This window comes from Schistocerca cancellata, chromosome 5, assembly GCF_023864275.1.
Source record: "Schistocerca cancellata isolate TAMUIC-IGC-003103 chromosome 5, iqSchCanc2.1, whole genome shotgun sequence".
Lineage (NCBI taxonomy): Eukaryota > Metazoa > Arthropoda > Insecta > Orthoptera > Acrididae > Schistocerca > Schistocerca cancellata.
The window spans coordinates 329,213,291-329,238,766 of NC_064630.1; the positions used below are offsets into that span (position 1 = coordinate 329,213,291).

The 25,476-nt window shown below is 37.9% G+C and overlaps 1 protein-coding gene across 1 annotated transcript in view; it reads left to right on the top strand.

Moving 5' to 3' along the window:
- The first annotated feature begins 275 nt into the window (after window positions 1-275).
- The window catches only part of LOC126187746 (activator of 90 kDa heat shock protein ATPase homolog 1-like), a 110,358-nt gene continuing 85,157 nt past the window's right edge, over window positions 276-25,476 (top strand). The window contains exons 1-2 of the mRNA XM_049928998.1: window positions 276-369; window positions 6,550-6,631. Of these exons, the coding sequence (XP_049784955.1) occupies window positions 6,552-6,631 (80 nt within the window). The 5' untranslated portion in view covers window positions 276-369; window positions 6,550-6,551. The remainder of the gene's footprint in view (window positions 370-6,549; window positions 6,632-25,476) is intronic.

Genomic DNA, 25,476 nt, shown 5'->3' on the forward strand with positions numbered 1-25,476 from the left:
GCACCTAACTAGCGTGGGCTGCACAGAGCTTTGGGTCACGAAGTGCAGGGAAGTGTGCATTGCAGGTAATATAAATCTGTGTCTTGAGCTTCCACGAGTTCCTGAAAACCGGCTTCATCAGAATCACCATTCATTTTCGAAAAAATTATAATGAAAATAATGCAACAAAAGACAGACAACTGCAGTACAGATGACCGACAATGCAGTTTACATCAGCTAACAGTACGCTGCACAGCCGGCAACGAGCTTCAGGAAATCAATACGGTACGAAGTTTCCCGACTACTGACGAATGTTAGCGATCAGATCTGAGGACTAGGGAGCCTGTGTGCGAAGTTCTAGTTCCCACGTAGAACATTGCGTGTTGTATTGTAAGTGTACATCTACACAATAAATAAATTGTGGCTGCACGTAATGAAAAAAAGTCACACTTGTGAGCCATGAACCAGCTGGTGTACCAGTACTGTAGCCGTATCTGATTAACTTGCCAGTAATTTAATTCCAGAAATACTACAATGTGATGTAATTGAGGAAAATGACTATAGTAACTAACTAAAATTTTCATCCTCATACTATTATCAACCCTTGTCAGTTTCGCACTTCAGTCATTACGTACTGGTACATGGTAGATTCACGTAGCAAACATCCACGTTCACAGGTCATTTCGTGTAATCTCACAAGGGATGTTAAGGTGACTTTTAGAACTGAAGTGTGCAGTGCAGCAAAACTGACAAATAGCGCTGCCCTAAAACTATAAAGATTTATGGTTAATTCATGTTTTAAAGCTCAAGTGTGTCATTAGTCAGGCACCAATTTCGGTATTTTCAGGGACCTACTATTCAGTAACAATAGACCTCATTTTTATTTATCCATCCATTATGTAGGCCACTAGGTTCATATAAGATATAAAAAAGTAGGATACTTCATGCAGATTTTTTATGAAAAATGTTGAAAAACAAAATATAACTTTGTACAGGGAAACAGTACAGACCTCAGCTTGTGCACTGTAACCCTGTAGACGTAGCATTAAATATAAATAACAATGAAAAGCATTTGGCATTTCAATTAATAGTTCTTACCTTCACCTAAACATGACTCCAATGGAAAAGCGAATAAAATTTGAGAACTTAGGAGTCTTGTGTGTGTGTGTGTGGGGGGGGGGGGGGGGGGGGATGGTACACAGAAAATTGAACCTCAAAATGATTGTTTGCTTAAATGCTTTCATGCATGGCAAAGAAGAATATCCTAACTCACTTTGTCAATTGGCAAAGAATAAAATGAAAATGCCACTCACATATACCATCCACATCCAACACTACAGGGAATTGGTAAATAAAAACTGAGTGTGTTCTTTGAAAATTTGTTCCTAAAATATTTGTGGTTGATCTGCAGGTAAGAGCCGATAACAATTATCAGTCATTTTACTTAAGGTATAAGCAGTATTTCACTGTTATGTTTTTTGAGTGTAAAGACTTACAAGAGACAATTTGTGTGCACAAATGTGGTACTAAATTCTTATTCTGATAATATAATTTAAAAAGGCAACTACAGTGAACTTAAAGTAAATATGCAGGCAACAATGAGAGAAATAAATAATTTCTTATATATATAACTGTATATATCAACATAAAAATTCTGCAAAGAACAGTTTCATAAACAAATTCAAGTATAAAGAAGGAAATTGTATTTTTAAGACTCTTCCACCTTTCACACAACATAGTTTTCCTTAACACCTCGATCAAAAAATGTGATATGTGAACTTAAAGGTGAGATACAATTTTTTCATAGTACTTATTGTCACATTTATACAGCTGTGCAATGTGGCTTTGTAATTATGGGACATTCACTTTACATATAACACTGTATAAGGGGGTGCCAACACCATCTTTCTTACTGGGTCATGAAAGGAATAGTGATTCAACAGTGGGTGTGCAATTAACCTCATCTTCAAATTTATGTGATACCTGAGGACTGAGTCCTGTGTACCATTTTTCGTCATGTTTGAATGCCATACACTGCCCCATTTGCATCTGCTTCGACAAAACATTTTCACAAGCTGCCATAGCAACAGTGGTCCTATTTGCATGTGTCTAAAGTCTCTTCGTTAGAAAGATGTTAGTAGGAGTTATTAGAAATGCATGGTGCGATCATGTTCCTGGATCATTCCTCACTGAATTGTACCTGTGTTTCTAGAAACCTTAATACCATTTGTTTTCATGCAAAGAGACAAAGAACATATTAAAACCTTGTATTTTGTGGGTGCCCATGTGAACAGTGCAGACATTTTTCCAGTGTAATGGAGCTCCTCACTTGAAAATGTAGGATTTCAGCTCACAGTGAACAGATTAAAGTTTTAACTGTTACTTCACCTTAACACTAGAACTGCTGGAACTAGTACTATACTTAGAACTGCTGATGTGGTCAAAGTGACCACTTTCTTTGTAAGTACATGCTGTGCTGTTTAATGTAAATATTAATGACCTTGATAACAATGTATCACTTTAATTATGTTTAATAACAGTATCATTGTATTTTACAACAACAATGGGAACATAATATTACTAATATTAAAGAACATAGTTCACAATATTTATCTGCATCCATACTAATTGTATTGCAGTAGTTTTAAAATTAATATAAATTAATCTTACTAGAGAAACTAAGTACCCATGAATATGTTAAGAGAAAGACCAATCATAAAATATGACCTAAACCTACTTACAAGCATTACAAACTACTGTCTTTATTACTTTATATGCACATGGCAAACATATCTCTTGCATTTACTGCACACTTCATTTGTCTTGTTTCTGCATTTCCTCGTTTGGCATAATTTTCTTACTTTCGCAGGAATTTCCGCTTCTTCTCTTTCTTGATCATCATTGTCCTTTTCTTCCTTTTCTTTTGCATCCCTTGGCATCCTTTCCTGATTTCTGGTTTCCATATAGGCTCTACACAATTCCTCTGCTAGATTTAGGATGAAATTCCTCCTACTTATTTTGATCCCTGTCACTAGCTTGAAAATGATCCATGTGCTGATGGCTGCTAAATCAAGGATATTGTGAAATACGTGCACAGGCCATCGACGAGTACCAGAGCAGACAGAATATTTCCTTGTCATCTGGTCCAAGACATTTTGTGCTATTGTAGAAGCTCACTGTTTCGGGAAGGTGTTTCGAATTATTTTGTATTTCAACATCTGTGTGCATGGTGCTATACAGGAGAACATTTTTGTTCTTTTTACCTTGGTAAACAGTCAGAGTACCACCTTCCCTTTTCAATAGAACAGATGTATAAAGAGGAGTTTTCAATTTTTTTGTAGTGTTTGGAATTTATTTTCTTGCACGGTTGATAGTGCCGACAAGACTAGTTTTCTCTTTATCCAGTCTCTCCCCAGGTGTGTCCATAGTGAAAAAATTATCAGCAGTCACATGTGAACTGCGTGAAGAAAGAGACAATTAGAAAGCAACAACTCATTATAAAGATAACGTACCACACAATAAAATAGCAGTAACAGAAGTAGCAGTAGAAGTGTCAGCTCTATTATAATAGTGAACATTATTCATATAGTAACAATAATAATAATAACAATAATAATAATAATATAAGTGAATGTAAATTACCTTCATCTTCAGTCTCAGAGCTGTCACTCTCCACATTAGCGACAGTTTGGTAATCTTCATCTGTAGAATCTTCCACAAGGTCCTCAACTTCAGAATCATTTTCAGCATCCGATTCATACAAAAGTATGACAATTTCTTCATCTGAAAGTGGCCGTGGTTTGTATCGCTGTGACATCTGAGCCATGTCTACTGCTCTGAGACCAGTACTCAAATAATCAGTCTTGTTTATATGAAACCCAATAACAAACAATAAATGACATATTGCATTGTTGAGCTTTTAAATTCAAACAATGCGAATAAACTTCAGTAACCAAAATATTTAGTACATTGTTGATGAGTGCTAAGAATAAATCCGGGCAGTGATGCACAACAATATTTAAATAATCGGTTTTCAAATATACATGTAATGTGGTCAAAGTGACCACTCGGCAGTTTTAAGTATAAGTGGTCATTCAAAGAAAACTAATGAAGATAAAATAAATATTGCACTATTTATATGATCTATATAAACATTTAGGAAAAGTCATTAACTCACAGCAGCATAGATTAGAAATTGACTGAATAATAACATGTTAAAATATAAAAAGTGGTCAAATTGACCACTCGGTGGTCGTAGTGTTAATGAAGCATTGTCAGAGCAGCAGCTACTTTTGGTGTCACAGAGCAGATGGTACGCACAGCAAAAAAAGATAATAGTGATGTGATTGCTTCTCCGGAACACAGGATTGGTCAAAAGATGTTATCTGAAACTGTGAAACAAATGAAAATGGAAGTTATTATAGTCTTTGTAGAGGTAGGAAAGATCTTGTTTTCATCATGGTAGATGACAAGAAGGTTCACATTCAGCAAAAACTTCTTTTAGTTAGGCCTAATCTTAAAGAGTTGTACACAGAATTCTCCACAATATACCGAATATTAACTTGTTGTCTGTTTCTTCTCAGGAGATCAAATGGTATGAAGGTTTCTTGGAATACAGATACAATTTAGTGAGGGATGGTCCAGGAACATGATCGCACCATGCATTTGTAATACCTTTCTAATGAAAAAAAACTTTTACCACATGCAAATAGGACAACTGTTGTTGTGGCAACTTGTGAAAGTGCTTTGTTGAAACAAATGCAATTGCGGCACTGTCTGGTCTTCAAACACGATTAAAACTGATACAGAGGACACATTTCTCAGGTGTCACGTGAATTTGAAGACAATGAGATTAATTGCACATCTCCTGCTGAATCACAGTTTCTTTCATGCCCCGTTAGGAAATATTCAGTTTGGATCACCTTCTGCAGTGTTATACAAAGTAGATGTCCCATAATTATAAAGTCACAGTACACGGTTGTATAAATATGACAATAAGTACTATGAATAAATTGCATCTCAGTGTTAAGTTTTTGATCAAGGCATTAAGGAAAACTATGTTGTATGCAAAGTGGAAGAGTTTTAAAAATACAATTTCCTTCTTTATACTTGAATTTGTTTATGAAACTGTTCTTTGCACAATTTTTACATTGATATATACAATTGTATGTATAGGAAATCATTTATTTCTCTCATTATTGCTTCATCCTTTCTTTTACTTCATTGAAGTTGCATTTTTAATTTATGTTAACAGAATATGGCTTCAGTGCCACATTTGTGCACCCAAATTGTCTCTTGTAAGTCTTCACACTCAAGAAACATGACATTGAAATACAGCTTATACCTAAGCAAAATGATTGATAATTATTTTCAACTCTCACCTGTTACAGTTCTGACCTGCAGGTCAACCACAAATATTTTAGAAACAATTTTTCAAAGAATACACTCAGTTTTTATTTACCAATTTCGTGTAGTGTTGGATATGGATGGTATGTGCGAGTGGAAATTTAATTTTCTTCTTTGTCAATTAATTGTGTGAGTTAGGATATTCTTCTTTGCACCTAAAATTACTATCAGGCATGTAAGCATTTAAGCTAAAAATCAGGTTGAGATTCAATTTTCTACATACCAACCTTGCCCCCCCCCCATCCCCTACCCTCTCCCCAGGACTCTGAAGTTGTCAAATTTGCCTTGATTTTCCACTGTTTCGTTGGAGTCATCTTTAAGTGAAGGTAAGAAATATTAAATGCAATACGAAATTCTTTTCATTGTTATTTATGCTTAATACTATGTTTAAAGGGTTACATTCGACAAGTTGAGGTCCGTACTATTTCTCTGTGCAAAGTTACACTTTTGTAAAAAATCATGGATTTAAAACACAGCATGGAAAAGATGTTTTTTTTTTTTTCAACATTTTTCATAAAAAAATCTGAATAATGTATCCTACTTTTTATACATTGCATTAGCTTAGTGGTCTACATAATAGGTGCATAAAAATTGAGGTAACTTATTACTAGGTGGTAAATCTCTAAAGGTAAGTCTTCAAACCTGAATTTATCAAATATCTTTAGAGTTAGGACAGCACTTATTTGTCAGTTTTACTTTAAGACATGTTGGTATCCATGTACCAAACATGTCTAAATTCTGAAAGAGTCACCTTAAATCCACCAGAATATCTGTGAGCTTACATGGAATGACCCTTACTTTTTATTAGTTGTAGTGTGTATAATTACTTAATTTTTCTGCCTCTCCAACTTTTTAGCATATATCCTTCAATTAAAAGCTTAGAATGTTCTTCTGTGTCAAACATACCTTGTGCTATACTTCGCTTGTAGAATTACATAATTTGTTATCTTATGCTCTTCTGGTATAACATAAATGACTTTCAGTTTATATCTGATAAATTTTATTGATAGACCCATTCGTTGAGTTGACATATTTTACTTTCCAGTTGTGATTGTAATTAATGTTACATGATTGTGTAACTTGCTTTTCAGTGTAATGAGCCTTCTTGTCTGTAGATGAAATATTCTGTATATTAATCTTTGTATTGTTATTGTATATTCTCAGAAATGGCTAAGTGGGGTGAGGGTGACACTCGTTGGATTGTTGAGCAACGAGCAGATGCAACAAATGTTAATAACTGGCACTGGTGAGTAGAGGTAAGATTCTGCTCTGCCTCTAAAGCAGTAGCAGCTGCAGAATATTGTATGTCTTTTTTGTTTGGCTTTGCTTTACTTTGAGCTATAAGGAAAGGAGATAAACTTGGAAAGATTAAACTATAACACACATTTCCTTGATAATATTAAAAGCATTTTGAAGAAGTTATTGTGGAAGATCTCCGTGTCAATCAGATGATAATCAGACAGATGGAGAAAAGTAAGTAAACTATTTATTATTTCAAAAGTAATTGCCAGAACTGTTAATATTTGTATTCCACTGTGAGAGAAGATGGTCATTAACTTTACAGAAAAATTTTTGCGGTTGCCTATGGAACCATGATTGAACCCAGGTGTGTACCCCTTTATTTGAAGCAAATTGACAGCCACAGTTGTCTTTCTTCAGGGCTCCAAAAATATGGAAATTGCATGGGGAGAGATTGCGGCTGTTTGGAGGATGTGTAAGATCTTCCCAGTGAAACTAATGCAGCGTAATATGTAGTTAAAGCTCACCGGCCACTTGACCATCTTCTTCTTCTGTGCGAATGCACAAACAGTGCCCGAACTCGTACGGGAATCGGCAATGCGCCGCGAGTAATGAGTATACTACGAATGTAGTACAGGACAATACGTTGAGAATGTGGGTTTCGCAGGAGACGTGCCAGAGGTAAATCTCTGCAGTCACGCTATCCTCTGTGGCTCAGATGGATAGAGCGTGCGTCTGCCATGTAAGCAGGAGATCCCGGGTTCGAGTCCCGGTCGGGGCACACATTTTCATATGTCCCCATTGACGTATGTCAACGACTGTAAGCAGCTAAGGGTGTTCATTTCATTGTAATTTCATTCTAACGAGCTGCTTGGTCACCGATGGTGTCTGTTCTTTTGGACATGTCCGAAAGAACAGATACCATCTTAGTAATATGTAGTTGAAACAACCTTGGTAACATGTGGGTGGTCATTATCTTGCAACGGAATGGAGCTGTCCATCAACATTCCTGGGTGTTTGGACTTGATGGCACGCTTCAGTTTTTACAAGTGTGTATCGCTTTGTGTTAATTGTTTCACTGTATTCCAGAAAGTCAATGGGCAGTGAGCCCTTGCAGTCAAAGAAAAAAGGTCATAATGACTTTTCCGAACAGGTGTATCTGTTGTTTCAATTACAGTTTAGACGTTTCACTGGGAAGCACTAACACATCTTCTATACAATCCTGATCATTCCCCATGTGATTTTCACGTGTTTTGAGCCCTAAAGAAAGATGTTGGTGGCCATTGATTTTCTTTGTATGAAAACGTACACACCTGTATACTGTCATGGTGCCATAGGTAACTGCAAACATTTTTCTGTAAAGACACTGACCATCTTGTCTCACAGTGGTTGTTGTTGTTGTGGTCTTCAGTCCTGAGATTGGTTTGACGCAGCTCTCCATGCTACTCTATCCTGTGCAAGCCTCTTCATCTCCAAGTGACTAGTGCAACTTAAATCCTTCTGAATCTACTTAGTGTATTCATCTCTTGGTCTCCCTCTATGATTTTTACCCTCCACGCTGCCCTCCAATACTAAATTGGTGATCCCTCGATGTCTCAGAACATGTCCTACCAACCGATCCCTTCTTCTTGTCAAGTTGTGCCACAAACTTCTCTTCTCCCCAATCCTATTCAATACTTCCTCATTAGTTATGTGATCTACCCATCTAATCTTCAGCATTCTTCTGTAGCGCCACATTTTGAAAGCTTCTATTCTCTTCTTGTCCAAACTATTTATCGTCCACGTTTCACTTCCATACATGGCTACACTCCATACAAATACTTTCAGAAACGACTTCCTGACACTTAAACCTATACTCAATGTTAACAAATTTCTCTTCTTCAGAAATGCTTTCCTTGTCATTGCCAGTCTACATTTTATATCCTCTCTACTTCGACCATCATCAGTTATTTTGCTCCCAAAATAGCAAAACTCCTTTACTACTTTAAGTGTCTCATTTCCTAATCTAATTCCCCCCAGCATCACCCAACTTAATTCGACTACACAGTGGTATAAATGTATTAACAGTTATAGCTATTACTTTTAAAATAGTAAACAGTTTATTACTTTTTTCCTTCTGTATCATTTTTCATAATTGACTACTCCTTACGTAAGTTTAATTTAACTGGCAGTGGCTCACCAGCATATCCTAGAAGCAAAAGACAAAAGCAATAATATATTCTTTCACTGTTTTCCTTAGGTCTCAACAGCTCATCAGGAATGAGAACCAGTGAAATTAGCAGAGATACCAGTATTCTGAAACACTGCAGCTTGCTTAGTTATAGATGCTATTTATCTCCTACTGCTAGGTTATTGTCTACAGTACTATGTTTTGTACTCATCTTGTTCAGTAGACTTTGTAATTCTTGTTGGAACTAATTATTTCTGAGTTAACAAATAACACATTGAACATGATAAACTTTGATTTCATTTGCTACACAGTTACACACATGACATTCAAAATGATCTGATGTGTACAACAGAAAAAACAAAGATACTGGACTGCAAAGCAAATGCACACAGAAAGATTCTTGAGAATCAGGAAAAATAAATCACCAAGTTTCTAACATCTATAACAAATAAATTGGTCTTTCTTTTGCACATTTTCTAACACTTCCTCTTAGAGATGACCCAAATGTATTATTAAGTGTTCAGAAGTCTCATGAATGTCCTGAATGCTTCAGATGTTCAGCATCTTCATCTGCATCTGAAGCACCACCTTTGGTAATGGCTTGGTTAGTAAATCAGCCTGCTTCACTGTGGATGGAATATGTTCCACCACAAACTCATTCTTCATGTATTTATTGTGCGAAAAATGATAATGTACACCAATATGCATACTTCTCTGATTAAACTCTAGATTTTTAATAAATTTCACATTGCTTAAATTGTCAGTGTTCAGCATTGTTTTTATGTTGCTGAACAAAGCCAAGTCTATGAACAAACGTTTCACCCATACAATTTCTCTCACTGTCTGACTGACTGCAGAGTATTCCACCTCAGTTGTAGAAAGCACAACCACTCTCTGCTTCGTTGAAGCCCATGTAATAGTGGATTCACCGAGCTTTAAGAATGTACTGGTTGTGGATTTCCTAATTTCCACATCATCAGCATTGTCTGCATCACTGTAGGCATGAAGGTGATTTTTCCTGTTTTGAAGAAAAATCAAAATCCGTGGTCCATAGTGCTTTTAACATATTTCAGGATCCTGTTCACAGAATTCCAATGGTTTCTCAGTGTCTTCTCAAGATGCAGACTGTCACTGTTAACTGTGAAAGTAATGTCCAGCTGTGTTCCTATCAACAAATACATCAGACTACTACCCACAACTTGCCTTTAAGGAACACTGTACATGTCCTTCTATCCATTTTTATGCATGTCAGCACACATCTGATGATGATGGTCTGCAGTTACTGTTACAGGGTTAGTATCCTCTATCCTGATGCAGTGTAGACTCTTCATGCAAAGGCCACTTGATGTAGAAAAATAGAACCATCTGGCCAACTATTCTGCCTGCAGTCCTAAGTTTGTACCCAGTTTTCTGGATGTGATGTTAAACTGTCTCCCTTAGCACACTCAGCAAGATGTTAAATGATAGCAGGATCCTTAGCAGCAGTCACACCATCATCCACATGTACTGTCTGCCAGATTCATGCATTATTTGTTTCCTGATTGGTAAATATATGTGGATCTGTGTTCATTGGCTAGAGACCAAAATTGCATAAAACTGCTGTGAAACAAGAGTTCCAGCACCTGGAAGCTTCCTCCATGGAAGTTTCTTCCCCAGCCACAGCTCACGTGGCACAACTCCCCTTTCTTTACGTGTTGCTGTGCAGTTGAGTGGGAATACTGCATAATTCGCAACTTCTGTCCACATTTTTGTTGGCAGTCCACTTGCATGCAAACATGTTGTGACTAACTCGATAACAGTTCTGTTGTCCCTTTCAGTGACTCCATCTTCCTGTGGACTGTATGCCATTGTTTTTCTGATGCAAAATGACACACTGGTAAGTCAGATTCTTAACCTCTTGGTTACATAACTTGAATCCATTACCTGTATATCTCTGTAAAAATGCTTCTCTCTCACTTTAAAGAAATTTCGCAAACATTCAGCTGTGTCTGATTTATTTTCGATGAAATACACCATTCTCCAGTGACTATAGCCATCCTTCAACACCAAGAAATATGTCATTCCACCCACATAGTCTTCTTGCATTTTACTGCACAAATCTGCATGTACAAGCTTACCCATTTGTTTTGATTTGGTGTCATTGTATGGAAGTGAGAGTTTACATATTTTACCAATAATGCAGTCTTTATGCTGAAACTTGTTATCTCAAAAATTTACCCTGGTGCTTGATAAAATCTGTTTCACTTGCCTTATATTCTGGAGTGCTATCATTTTTTTGCCATTAAGAAAGGGGTTCACAAGCAGCAACATTTGTACACATTTTTACTTGACATAACCTCAAATTTCATTTTAAGCAGTTTGTAATGTTCAATGAATTCGAAAGTAAAGTTCTATGTACTGACTTGGCAGAAAATCCTAAGAAATTTTGGTCTTATGTCAAAGCGGTAGGTGGAGCAAAACAAAATGTCCAGACACTCTGTGACCAAAATGGTACTGAAACAGAGGATGACAGACTAAAGGCTGAAATACTAAATGTCTTTTTCCAAAGTTGTTTCACAGAGGAAGATTGCACTGTAGTTCCTTCTCTAGATTGTCGCACAAATGACAAAATGGTAGATATCGAAATAGACGACAGAGGGATAGAGAAACAATTAAAATCGCTCAAAAGAGGAAAGGCCTCTGGACCTGATGGGATACCAGTTCAATTTTACACAGAGTACGCGAAGGAACTTGCTCCCCTTCTTGCAGCGGTGTACCGTAGGTCTCTAGAAGAGCGTAGCGTTCCAAAGGATTGGAAAAGGGCACAGGTCATCCCCATTTTCAAGAAGGGACGTCGAACAGATGTGCAGAACTATAGACCTATATCTCTAACGTCGATCAGTTGTAGAATTTTGGAACACGTATTGTGTTCGAGTATAATGACTTTTCTGGAGACGAGAAATCTACTCTGTAGGAATCAGCATGGGTTTCGAAAAAGACGGTCATGTGAAACCCAGCTCGCGCTATTCGTCCACGAGACTCACAGGGCCATAGACACGGGTTCACAGGTAGATGCCGTGTTTCTTGACTTCCGCAAGGCGTTCGATACAGTTCCCCACAGTTGTTTAATGAACAAAGTAAGAGCATATGGACTATCAGACCAATTGTGTGATTGGATTGAAGAGTTCCTAGATAACAGGACACAGCATGTTATTCTCAATGGAGAGAAGTCTTCCGAAGTAAGAGTGATTTCAGGTGTGCCGCAGGGGAGTGTCATAGGACCGTTGCTATTCACAATATACATAAATGACCTGGTGGATGACATCGGAAGTTCACTGAGGCTTTTTGCAGATGATGCTGTGGTGTATCAAGAGGTTGTAACAATGGAAAATTGTACTGAAATGCAGGAGGATCTGCAGCGAATTGACGCATGGTGCAGGGAATAGCAATTGAATCTCAATGTAGACAAGTGTAATGTGCTGCGGATACACAGAAAGATAGATCCTTTATCATTTAGCTACAAAATAGCAGGTCAGCAACTGGAAGCAGTTAATACCATAAATTATCTGGGAGTACGCATTAGGAGTGATTTAAAATGGAATGATCATATAAAGTTGATTGTCGGTAAAGTAGATGCCAGACTGAGATTCATTGGAAGAATCCTAAGGAAATGCAATCCGAAAACAAAGGAAGTAGGTTACAGTACGCTTGTTCGCCCACTGCTTGAATACTGCTCAGCAGTGTGGGATCCATACCAGATAGGGTTGATACAAGACATAGAGAAGATCCAACGGAGAGCAGCGCGCTTCGTTACAGGATCATTTAGTAATCGCAAAAGCGTTACGGAGATGATAGATAAACTCCAGTGGAAGACTCTGCAGGAGAGACGCTCAGTAGCTCAGTACGGGCTTTTGTCAAAGTTTCGAGAACATACCTTCACCGAAGAGTCAAGCAGTATATTGCTCCCTCCTACGTATGTCTCACAAAGAGACCATGAATATAAAATCAGAGAGATTAGAGCCCACACAGAGGCATACCGACAATCCTTCTTTCCACGAACAATACGAGACTGCAATAGAAGGGAGAACCGATAGAGGTACTGAAGGTACCCTCCGCCACACACCGTCAGGTGGCTTGCGGAGTATGGATGTAGATGTAGATGTAATGTCTCTCTCCCTCTGCAACAACACTTTCATCCTTTAAAAATTTACACATTTTATTGTCTGATTGATGTGTCATACCTTTATTGAGGGCTTCACCGAAAGAGAACAGATTGTAGGTTAACTATGGTAAATACGAAACCTTACTGATGTGCTTCTCCTTCCCTTCCTTTCTTGTGTAGGCCAGAATATTAATGCCTCTAGATCCAGTTGCAGGAATGTATTTTCTGTCACTCATCTCCTAATGGTTCTGAATCAGTAGAAGTTGGTAAAGTTACAGCTACTAGTGTGGTACTAGCTCATTCACTGTCAATAGAACTGTGAGCAACATAACTATCACAGTAGCTTTGTGGTAGTCATTATGTAAGTAAATATCATGTCGTGCTGTTTATTTCTTTTGTAATGAGAGTAGAACCAAAACCCGATCCATCACGCAATAGATTCAATATCTCACTTTCACTAAGCCTTTAAGAATCACTTACCCTAAACCATCACGTATTTGTTGCCTTCATGTGTCACCTCCACTCATTTATATGTTTGTTAAAAAGTGCAAATGGAGATGAAGCCCCTCACTCCTTTTCCATCCAGCCTCCTTCCCTGAGCTATTCCTTGTCATTTGGTAGTCTCTCCCCATAGCATTTGGTATGCTGGCTGGAGCTTTCTTCCTCTGCTCATCATACTTCCTTCTATTTGTTGTTATGAAAACTACGGCAAACTGTACACAACCAAATTGATGTTAATCATAGACCAGTAGTTGCCTATATATTTTGCAGACACTTCACCATAGAAGTTTTATGCGGGGGGAAGTTTTGGACTATGGTTGCATAAGGTACCAATAGAGACTGGGCATACACTATCTTGTTTATATCACTTCCAACCTCAGTAAACCATTTTGGTACCATTTAATGAATTCTTTGTGTGTTGTATGTTGCTCTTTTTTATTCTTATTTTGAAATGAATGACTAGGTTACTCTAGGTCCATCACTAAGTTCAAGCAAGATTTTCATTGCCCCAAGAACGGTCAGCAATTGCTGTCAATATGTGTCAGTTCTGCCTTAACAGAAGCACAAACCATGGCTGTAGGCTACTAGCCCAGCAAGAGGGAGATGTAGCTTGTTCCCTTTCACCACTTCTTCCCTTGTGGTTGTTGTTTGTATATGGATGTGGCTGGCTGCCACATTAAAGTGTCCATGCTATACAGAGCTCTGTTTACAGTTAACTTGCTACTTCTCATGCTGTTAATGGGAATCTTAAAGCTGTGAACAGAGACCATAAGATAATAAGCAGGTGTGAATAATGAGGTTTGTTTTTAATTTGAGTTTGTGTTTGCAGGGACTCCCAATTACTTCCTTTATTTCTCGTGGCAACTTTGCCCCAGAATACTGTACCCCACTCTTAACTCTAAACTCTACATGCAAATTACTTTTGTTTCTTGTGTAGACCAAGGCTCAACTGAAATTGACATAATAGCAACGAGTAAATGTACTTAGAAACACATAATAGTAAGGAGTAAATGTACTGGGAAGTGAATGTAAGAACTGCATTAACTTTGAAATCACTTTGCCATGTGGACCATTACCTAGTCCACACAACATTCTAATAGTTTGATTTTTCTGAACACATACTGCCCTTACTTTAGCTGTGTTGCCTCAGATGGTAAGACAGTGTGCAAAATGAGCTAGCACTCTGATCTTCAAAACCAGCACAATGAGAAATACGTAAATTTGAAAACAAAACATGTGGAATTGAAGTTTTTTATTAGTTTAACTATATATTGACTTCATTTTCATTTGTTATCCTGTTGGGACCCAAGGAAATTTGTGCACTGTGTTTTGTTTGATGTGTGACCATTAATGTTAATTTGTGGTATCATAAGGTCATCTTTGCTAGTATGAAATTGCAGGAAATGACACTTTTCGAGATCAACACTGAAAATATTTACTGTGTACCAGTTATTAGCCTTTTCAGTAATTATCTGAGATCTTGTCTGCTACAACGGAATTCGAGCCTTAGTTGTATGCGGAAATCATTGGTGCCCTTTACAGTGGAATGATTCCAGGACTCTCGTTAAGAGATTTCAGAAAACCACAGAAGATGAATATTTGGATTGCTAAATTCGATTCCAAATCTTGCTCCCTCCATATGTGATCCTTAATGATTTCCCCACATTATACAGAATTTTGTTTGCATGTGTAACAAGGTTTTGTATCATACTAAAGGCTATGAATAACTTACTCCATTAACAAATTAAATTCACTATTGCATTACAGCTACATTGCAACATTATTATATTTGACTAGCTGTTATGTACTCGCATGTGCTTGATCCATCTTCATTCACAAAACTTTGCTGCTCTTCCTTTATTGTTCTTTCATTCACATATTCTCTCATAGCATTTCCTTAAGCCATCGACACATGGACTGTGCTGTTGAATGTCAACGTTAAGTGTGTCGAGTTCAGTGTGCTGCTGAATGCTCAGTAACGATGCCACTTGCGCATACGGTATGTGGGCTCCAATGTGGTATATGCGATCGCGACACACTCCATCGGCAGTTGTGAGATGTTTCTATTCGTAAATCACACTGTTTACTCAACAGGCGCGTGTAAAATTCTCTCGTTAGCTCTATTAAAACGCATGTTTCATCCATTGTCCATATCCTAGTTATGTCATTCTATATGCAATATACACAAAAACTTCAATATTGATGTACATGTTTTAAGACAAAAAGGGAAGTACCATGTCCAATCAATAAGGAGACAGGCTTATAAAAGTTCTATTACAAACAGTGTGACACAAATTTGCAATAGTTCTCCACATAAGGTAAGCATTATTTTATCTTTCCCACATTTTGGTAAAACCCTAAGGTCATTCTTACTTGGTCACTGTTCCTACCCAGTAGTAGACTCTTTTAAAGACATGAGTTATGAAACTCAAAAGAAAAAGGAACAAAATATCTTTATAGAAGTAGTGTAAGGTGTCCTGTAGATTAAGCGAATCGAACAAGCTCACTCCTCAAAAAAAAGGTGAACTTATGTTTACGTAACATAAAATATGTAGTATATACTTACATTAAACTAATAATAAAGTGTCAGAACCTATTAAATATGCAAATGTTAGGAAAAAAAAATATTTAAGCTTCGTGAGACATGAACCATCGTTTTACCACCCATGGTTGTGGATCATTGACGCTACTCGCTACACGAAAGTGACAACAATTCATCTGTAGCCAATTCTAACATCTTACAACATGCTAAATGCGTTAATTGTAGCTATGTTACTGCCTGAAATTTAATTATAACAAACTGTACCGAGAACAATGGATTTTTGGTGGATCCTCAGTGTGTCACTACATTCAGATGACATAATCTCATGATACACAAGTTACAATAATTCTTTTGCCACAAATATGACGTTTCTCATTATTTTATTGCAACAAATCACACAGTTAATTAAGAGGTTTTCGAGTGATTCTCAATTTGCTGCTGCTCAGAAACAGCATATATACGTATAGGCTTGAACTGAATGCCAATATGGCGCCTCACTGCTCTGTGCTTAAGGGAGATGGCCTGCATGTGGCGTAGGTGGCGTTGTGCCATCTGATTGGTCAAAACTCAGACGCACGCTGAGGACATCTGATATGCTAGATATTGCTCTGCATGTTCGGAAAGACTCCCGAACATGCTGTTCCATGCTATGACGTCAGAAAGTTGGCACACTCCACGCTCAACGTTTGGATGCACGGTCCGTGTGCCAATGGCTTTAGTCCAATCAAGAAGAAGACCTTTTTAGGGATATGGAACAATTTAAGGTATACAAAAGACAGTCAAAACTTAGAACACTTATTGTTAAAAATGTAAAGTTTCTTGTTCTGGCCCTAGAAGGGGCAAGCAAGCCCAACTGACCGCCATGTCATCCTCTGCCAATGGCGTTATTGGATGCAATATGGAGGGGCTTGTGCTCGGTACACTGCTCTCCCTGTCAGCATTGGGTTTATTGACCATGTAACCACTGCTCATCAGCCGAGTAGCTCCTCAGTTGGTCTCGTGAGGCTGACTGCACCCTGTGCCAGTCCTCCCACTAAGGAAAAATCTCTGGCAGTACTGGGAATCTAATTCGGGTCATTGCTATCATCCACATGCCCACTCAGCTATGGAGGTGGACTGTTCACTGATTAACAGTAAACTGTTGCTATACTGTTTGATACTACCTGTGCTTACATCTATTAAATGCAACCTAGTAAACAGGCAGAAAAGCTAGTAATTTGTCAAAACTTCTTCTTTCTCAGTTGTAGTAAGTAACTGCAGTTTATATCACAATGTTGGCTTAATGTTTATATCAAATATTCTTCACCATGATTTGTACCCAAGTAAAACCTTTTGCAGAAAAAGCAATTGGGAGATACAAGGCAGGCTTTATACCTGACAAATAAAATAGTGACTAAATACTTACCTTGAGGCAAATGTTAGAAAACATGAGGGAATACAGTATAGAAACAAATTGTCTATTTGTTGATTTTAAAGCATCATATGACACCATAAGAAGAAATAAAGTTATTGAAGCCGTGACTGAATTTGGCGTATCATTACAATTAATTACTCTCATAAGTTTGAGTATGGAACAAGAAGTATGTGAAGGAACGATACACCAGTAAGATCTCTGAATTATATTAGTGTGGAAATAATGATGCATCCATCTAGCTAATAAGTGCTAATATTGCAGGCCTCATTGCTTAATTCCAGAAATATGTCCAGGAGAATGAAGTGTCACATGTATAATAATTCAATATGTCAGTGTTAACATAGGGCTCAGAAACCTGGACATTGACACAACAATGTGAAGAGCTAAAAGTATGTTTCACACAGAAGGTGCTATGCAAAATCTATGAGCTGACTAATGAAGGTGAAGAGCTGTGTGGATGGCATAATTTTGAATTTTACAGTTTATAACAGGTCTTCAAATCATAAAGTTAATTAAAACCACCTGAAATGGGTGGGCATTGTTTTTCATGTGGAATTCGAAAACAGTAGCACTGCTACAATATCCAATGAGACAAAGGAGCAGATGAACACAAAGACTTCAGTACTTGCAGACATACAAGAATGTCTAAAATTGTTGGTGTCAGAAGATGGAGATGCAAGATGCAAGATGCAGGAGAGGGATGAATGGAAGGAATATGTTGGCATCTATATATATATATATATATATATATATATATATATATATATATATATTTAAAAAGAAAGATGATGAGACTTACCAAACAAAAGCGCTGGCAGGTCGATAGACACACAGACAAACACAAACATACACACAAAATCTAGCTTTCGCAACCAATGGTTGCCTCGTCAGGAAAGAGGGAAGGAGAGGGAAAGACAAAAGGATTTGGGTTTTAAGGGAGAGGGTAAGGAGTCATTCCAATCCCGGGAGCGGAAAGACTCACCTTAGGGGGAAAAAAGGAGGGAAAAAAGGACAGGTATACACTCGCACACACACACATATCCATCCTCATATACACAGACACAAGCAGACATTTGTAAAGGCCTTTACAAATGTCTGCTTGTGTCTGTGTATATGAGGATGGATATGTGTGTGTGTGCTAGTGTATACCTGTCCTTTTTTCCCTCCTTTTTTCCCCCTAAGGTGAGTCTTTCCGCTCCCGGGATTGGAATGACTCCTTACCCTCTCCCTTAAAACCCAAATCCTTTTGTCTTTCCCTCTCCTTCCCTCTTTCCTGACGAGGCAACCATTGGTTGCGAAAGCTAGATTTTGTGTGTATGTTTGTGTTTGTCTGTGTGTCTATCGACCTGCCAGCGCTTTTGTTTGGTAAGTCTCATCATCTTTCTTTTTAAATATATTTTTCCCACGTGGAACGTTTCCCTCTATTATATTCATATCATATATATATATATATATATATATATATATATATATATATATATATATATATATATATAAAAAGAAAGATGATGAGACTTACCAAACAAAAGCGCTGGCAGGTCGATAGACACACAAACAAACACAAACATACACACAAAATTCTAGCTTTCGCAACCAACGGCTGCTTTGTCAGGAAAGAGGGAAGGAGAGGGAAAGACAAAAGGATGTGGGTTCAAAAATGGCTCTGAGCACTATGGGACTCAACAGCTTAGGTCATAAGTCCCCTAGAACTTAGAACTACTTAAACCCAACTAACCTAAGGACATCACACACACCCATGCCCGAGGCAGGATTCGAACCTGCGACCGTAGCAGTCCCGCGGTTCCGGACTGCAGCGCCAGAACCGCTAGACCACCGCGGCCGGCAAAGGATGTGGGTTTTAAGGGAGAGGGTAAGGAGTCATTCCAAACCCGGGAGCGGGAAGACTTACCTTAGGGGGAAAAAAGGACGGGTATACACTCGCACACACACACATATCCATTTGCGTATACACAGACACAAGCAGACTTTTGTAAAGGCAAAGAGTTTGGGCCCAAACTCCTCTTGGTAACAACATACAAAGTGTATCCAAAGTTAAGATTTGGAACTTGTCACAAAAACATCTCCCTGTCACACAAATCAGTATCATCAAAAATAAATCAATATCATCAAAAATTCATACCTAGAGTCCACAATGAAACTTTTCCACATTTTCATCCAGTATTATCTGTAAAGGTCCATAGACTGTAATCATTTAATTAACATGTGTATTTTGAGTAATGAGACATCTGCATGTAAGAATTCTCTATAGTGTTGTACCTGACAGTGAGCCCCAGTGCTCAGAGATAGTGTCCATGTGCTGTGAGTTGTGCTTGTGTTAATGTATGTTTGTTTTCTGCTTTGGAAGAAGGACTTTGCCCAATAGCTTAAATATTTTAGCAGTCTTTTTCATTTTGTTTGTCTGTGACTCAGCACCTCCTCTATGTGGTGAATAGAAAACTACCCCTCCCATAATATTGTTATTATTCCCTCCTGTAGTTTGCATTGTTGACAGAACCCTAACAGCTTGGAATAGTGCATTAACTAATGTCAGAAGCCTCTGGGGAATGGATAGAATATTTAAAATGAAGAAAATGGTTGAGATATACACTGTCCATTCACATTAACCTGACCACTTATCAAAAGCCTGAATAACTACTTTTTGCTGTACAGACTGTTGCGGCACCTGCAGGAAGAGAGTCAGTGAAATTCTGGAAGGTAATGACAGAGCTATGGAGCGATGCCAACCCCAGTGCAATGGCCAGCTGCGCCAGGTTTATCAGTTGAGGATCCTTGACATGAACAGCCTGATAACGTTGGTCCCTGGTCCCACACATTGTCAATTGGGTTTAATTTGGTTTAGTTTTGGTGGCCAGGGGAGTATGGTAAACTCACCTTGGTGTAATTTGAACTATGCACGCACACTGCTAGCTGTGTGACATGTTACAGTGTCTCGCTGGTAGATGCCACTTCGCTGAGGAATAACAAACTGCATGTGGGCATGGACTTGGTCCCAAAGGATAGATGCACTCTTATGTTTGTCCATTGTGCCTTCCAGAAATATGAAATCGCCCAGGGAATGCCACAAAAACATTCCCCAGACCATACTGCTCCCTCCTCCAGCCTGGACCCTTCCAAAGATTGTTGCTGAGTGATCGCTTTCAGATGTTTGATGTTGTACATCCCAATGGGCATCTGTCCAATGGAGCATAAAACATAATTAACCTGAAAAGGCCACCTTCACCACTGAGTGGGTGTCTAGCTGTAGTATTGGTGTGCAAATTCCAGCTTTCGTTCCTGTGGAACAGCAGCCTGAGCACATGAATAAGGCACCTGCTGTGGAGGCAGAAACTTAACAACTTTCACTGAATGGCTATTGACAAGTCACTGTTTGTAGCCCCTTGGTTCATTTGGATGGTCAGTTGAATGTCTATTAGTCCATACACATCTCCACAAACCACAGTGGCATTCAGACAGCTTGCATTTCAGAAATGCTCCAACCCTTTGCCCAAAAGCCAATGATCATTTTTTTGGACATCAAATAAATCACTCCATTTTCATGTTATAACAATGGCTGCACTGTTCTCCTCATCCCCAACGTGAATTATATGCCTTCCACTGCTACTGCTGCCAACTGCCATCTGTGAGTAGTTATTGGAAGTTGATATCATCATAGGCTGTGGTCACATTAATGAGCTTGGGAAGTACAATTCCTACAACACGTATGCTATCCGAACACATGCCAACTGTTTCAGCTAGGAATGTGGAGCAATGTGTGCATGAAAGAAAGTAGGTCTCTGGAAAAGGCATTCTTTTCCAGAGATGATCCAGTGCTATATGGTTGCCAATGAAATAGTGTTGATCAATACTCAACTTAAATCTGTCACTAGCATACAGGCATTTGCGTAGGAGACCAATATAAAAAAAAAAATCAAATGGCTCTGAGCACTATGGGACTTAACATCTATGGTCATCAGTCCCCTAGAACTTAGAACTACTTAAACCTAACTAACTTAAGGACATCACACAACACCCAGTCATCACGAGGCAGACCCCGGCGGGAATCGAACCCGGGTGTGGGAAGCGAGAATGCTATCGCACGACCACGAGCAGCGGTCGACCAATATCAGCCAGGCATTTATTATATATACTTGAATCTTTATCCACTGCTAAATAAGTCAATAAAATAACTATTCGATTTGCTGTTTAGTAGTGAGAAAGTGAACATTTAAAAAATCTAAGTATAAACCTAAAAACAGGCTAAAATAAGAGTATGCAACAGTGAATTGAATATGCAGGATTCAGTAAATAACTTTGAAAAGATAGCTGACGGAATCTGCTGCTAGGCAGTGACATTGAATGGAGAAAATGATGTTAATTGTACCACATTTGTAGTGAATGGTAAAATAAAAATTACTCATAATGTACTATTTATAGGAAAAACATAAGGTAAAATAGTTAATCTGAGTGACAATATACAACCAAAAAGCGAGGCAGTAAAGAGACACATGTAGAATGAGGAGAGGTATCTTGGACTAAATATTAGATGCGGGAACAGTTTAATGGTAATCATTGACTCCAATCTCTCATTACAATACAAAGTAATTTCTGCTGCATTTCTGTCATCTGAAGGCTGTCTGGATCTGTCAGTTGCTGTACCTGTTAGAATCGCCAAAATATCGTGGGACTTGAATGATCGCATCCGGCTGGACACCCGAGAGTCCTGGAAACAACACATAAGCCAGGAAAGTCACCATCACATATTCTTAGAAATTGATTATATCTTTTGAAGAAGAATAAGCTATAATGGAAAGAACAAAAGCTGAACTTTTCTTATACAAACATTGGCCAAGCAAAAAGCCCCTCTATGTAAAAAAGAAAATGTTTAACACAAAAGCCTGTTGAGCCAGACAAAGTACATGGCATATTGATAAAAGCATAAAGGGTTAGGAGTTGGAATATTAATTACACCCAATTAAAATTATATATAACTGTCACACAGGACATAAGAAGATTGTTGTTGAAAATACCGTATTTACTCGAATCTAAGCCGCACTCGAATCTAAGCCGCACCTGAAAAATGAGACTCGAAATAAAAGAAAAAAATATTTCCCGAATCTAAGCCGCACCTGAAATTTGAGACTCAAAATTCAAGGGGAGAGAAAAGTTTTAGGCCGCACCTCCAAATCGAAACAAAGTTGGTCCATTGTAATATGAGACACAATTTAGGTCGAATGAAAGACGATACAGCTACAGTAGTTTGATTCGAGTCGTAAGCTTAGCAGTTAAGCTTTACCAGGTAGCCATTGTTATGCGTCAGGACCTCCGTCCGTATTTATACGGGTACTTCTTCCTATTTCACGTGCTTCGTCTGGTTTGAATCGATTGCTTATTTTGCTTTGATCTGATAAGTGCCATTTTTTTATTATAGGTGTTTACGTCACTCTAAGCTGAAAATGCATTACTGTACTGTGTCATGCATTGTTTGTCGCATTCTGATAGTGCGTGTTTACGGCCTGTCGCCGCTCGCGACATGACTTGCTTTTGTGCGCGCTACCGCCGCTTAAAAAAAAAAAAAAAAAAAAAAAAGAGGAATCGTCTCATTAGCGAAACAATGGCAAGAGACTGCTATTTGTTGTTACTTACACTGCTGCTTTCTTTGATAATGATCAACAAGAACCAAATGATAGACTGCGTATGATAGAACATGTTCTGAACGAGAGTTAGGCGCAAATTTTTCTCCGTTTGAAAATCATTGCGGCCGCTTCTTTAGTACATCAAATTCTTCACAGAAATTAGTCATCTTACATTTAAAATCTAGTCAGTTGCCGTGCTTCATTTCTGACTATATCACTAATAGGCATAAGAATAATACGAACATAAACATGACACGATACGTATATTCTTCCGTGTTTGCTGTTGCCTCACTCTAGTTTCATAGTTTATTAGGCAGACAGGATTTAAATGAGATAGCAGCAAACACGAAAGAATACATGGCAAAATGTTTATATTCGTATTATTCTTATGGTGAAGAGAATACTGCATGTGATTCACATTTCATCAGGTTCGTATTAGCAACCATCTCTTCTCACAGGTAGGAAAAAACTCGGAACGTAGACTTAGCCATATTGACAAACATCCCTAACAGTCTTGCCAGTCGGATTTTCGTAGTACATTGAAATTCCGCCACATTCAAAGGTGAACAATACGGAATTTGAATTTACTTCGTTGGATAATGTATGAAAATGCAGTGGTCGAAACTCGGGGTGGAGAAAAAAAAAAAAAGGTTTTGGCGCCAGTATTTATCTTTGTGCCCACAAAGCATGCTTGTGTAGTGCTACATATATTCGACGGCAGAAGTTAGTTGTGGCGGCACCTACCAACATTTTTCAGAACTTCCGCTTGCTTTGCACTCGATTCTAAGCCGCAGGCGGTTTTTTGGATTACAGAAACCGGAAAAAAGTGCGGCTTAGATTCGAGTAAATACGGTAAGCATACCAGAGGCAGCCAAATGGCAACAGTATGAGATATATGAATGACACTTCAATCAAATACTTTATAGCCTAAATGTATATTCACCATGGCAAAATACAAAAGCAATTCTGATCTATATTAAGGGACTTAAGTGAAATGGATTGTGTGGAGAGAAATATATGGATTTTATCAAAGCCCTTATGCTGCAGTAATTTTCTGATACTATCTATTCTGCTTTAGTCAGTACCTGCATATTTTGTTCTTACCATGTAACATGAGGTTTTTTAATTAAAATTAGTAATTCCCAATGTCCACAGCTGTCTTTACTCTATTTTAAGTTAGCTAAGTTTGTTTGTATATTTCTCTTCACACACTCCAGTTTACTGAGTCCCTGTAATATAGATCAGTATTGCTTTTATATTTGAATTCGGTCATAGTGCATCTAAACTTGAACTATAGAGTATTTGATTGAAGTGTTATTTACATACAGGGTGTCCCATTTATCTTGATCACCCTAAATAACTGTTTGCTCAGATGCGAATTACAAAATGTTTCAAGCAAATGTTCTTTAGCCGTCAGTGTGACATCAATCAGCATGATTGCATTCATTGTAGCTTTGTTTTTTGCAAAGATATGAACAGCAGTATGACTTTTTTAAATGGCACCCTGTATTTTTTATTCCATAATTCATTTCTTCTTCTAAAGGCCTATTCAAAAATGTAGCACAGTGTCCCATTCATTGATACACAATGTTGTTAATTACATAACACAACATTGGCTTTGAGCCCAGGATCACAAACTCATCCACTCGATGGAGTTGTCAGAAAACAAATGAAAACCAAGTAAAAGCGTAACACAAAATTGACTTTGATTATCCTGTAACATTCACCAAGAGTAGAACATTCAAGCTCAGAGTGGAGACCAAGCTCAGAGTGAAGACCTTGGACACCGATATTATGTAATTAATAACATTGTGTTTCAGTGTATGGTAGACTGTGATACATTTTTGAATAGGTCGTTAGGAGAAGAAACGAATTACCAAATAAAAAAATGCATTTAAAAAAGTCATAGTGCTGTTCATGTCTTTGTAAAAAACAAAGCTACAATGAAGACAATCATGCTGATTGTTGTACCCCTGATGGCTAAAGAACATTTGCTTGAAACATTTTGTAATTTGCATCTGGACAAACAGTTATTTAGAATGGTCAAGATTAATGGGACACCCTGTATATTGCACTGTTACCAGGTGGCTGCCTCTAACAAGCATATGTTCAACCATGATCCTCTTATGTCAACTGTGGCAACTATATGAACTTTTAAATGTGTGTAATGAATATTCTGACCCATAACCATCTATGCTTTTGTTTGTATGTCATGTACTTTGACCCGCTCAGCCAGCTTTTCATTTAAGCACTTTCTGTTTTATGTATAGGGGCTTCTCACTTGACTAATGTGTGTATAAGAAAATTTAAGGTTTTGCCCTTTAATTGTAGTCTTATTCTTCTTAGAAAGATGTATTTAGTTTTCTAAGAAGATAGTAATTTATAAAGAATAAAAAGAAGAAACTTATCTTGTCAATGTGCTATTACTTGGTTCTTACAAACTTTTTAACT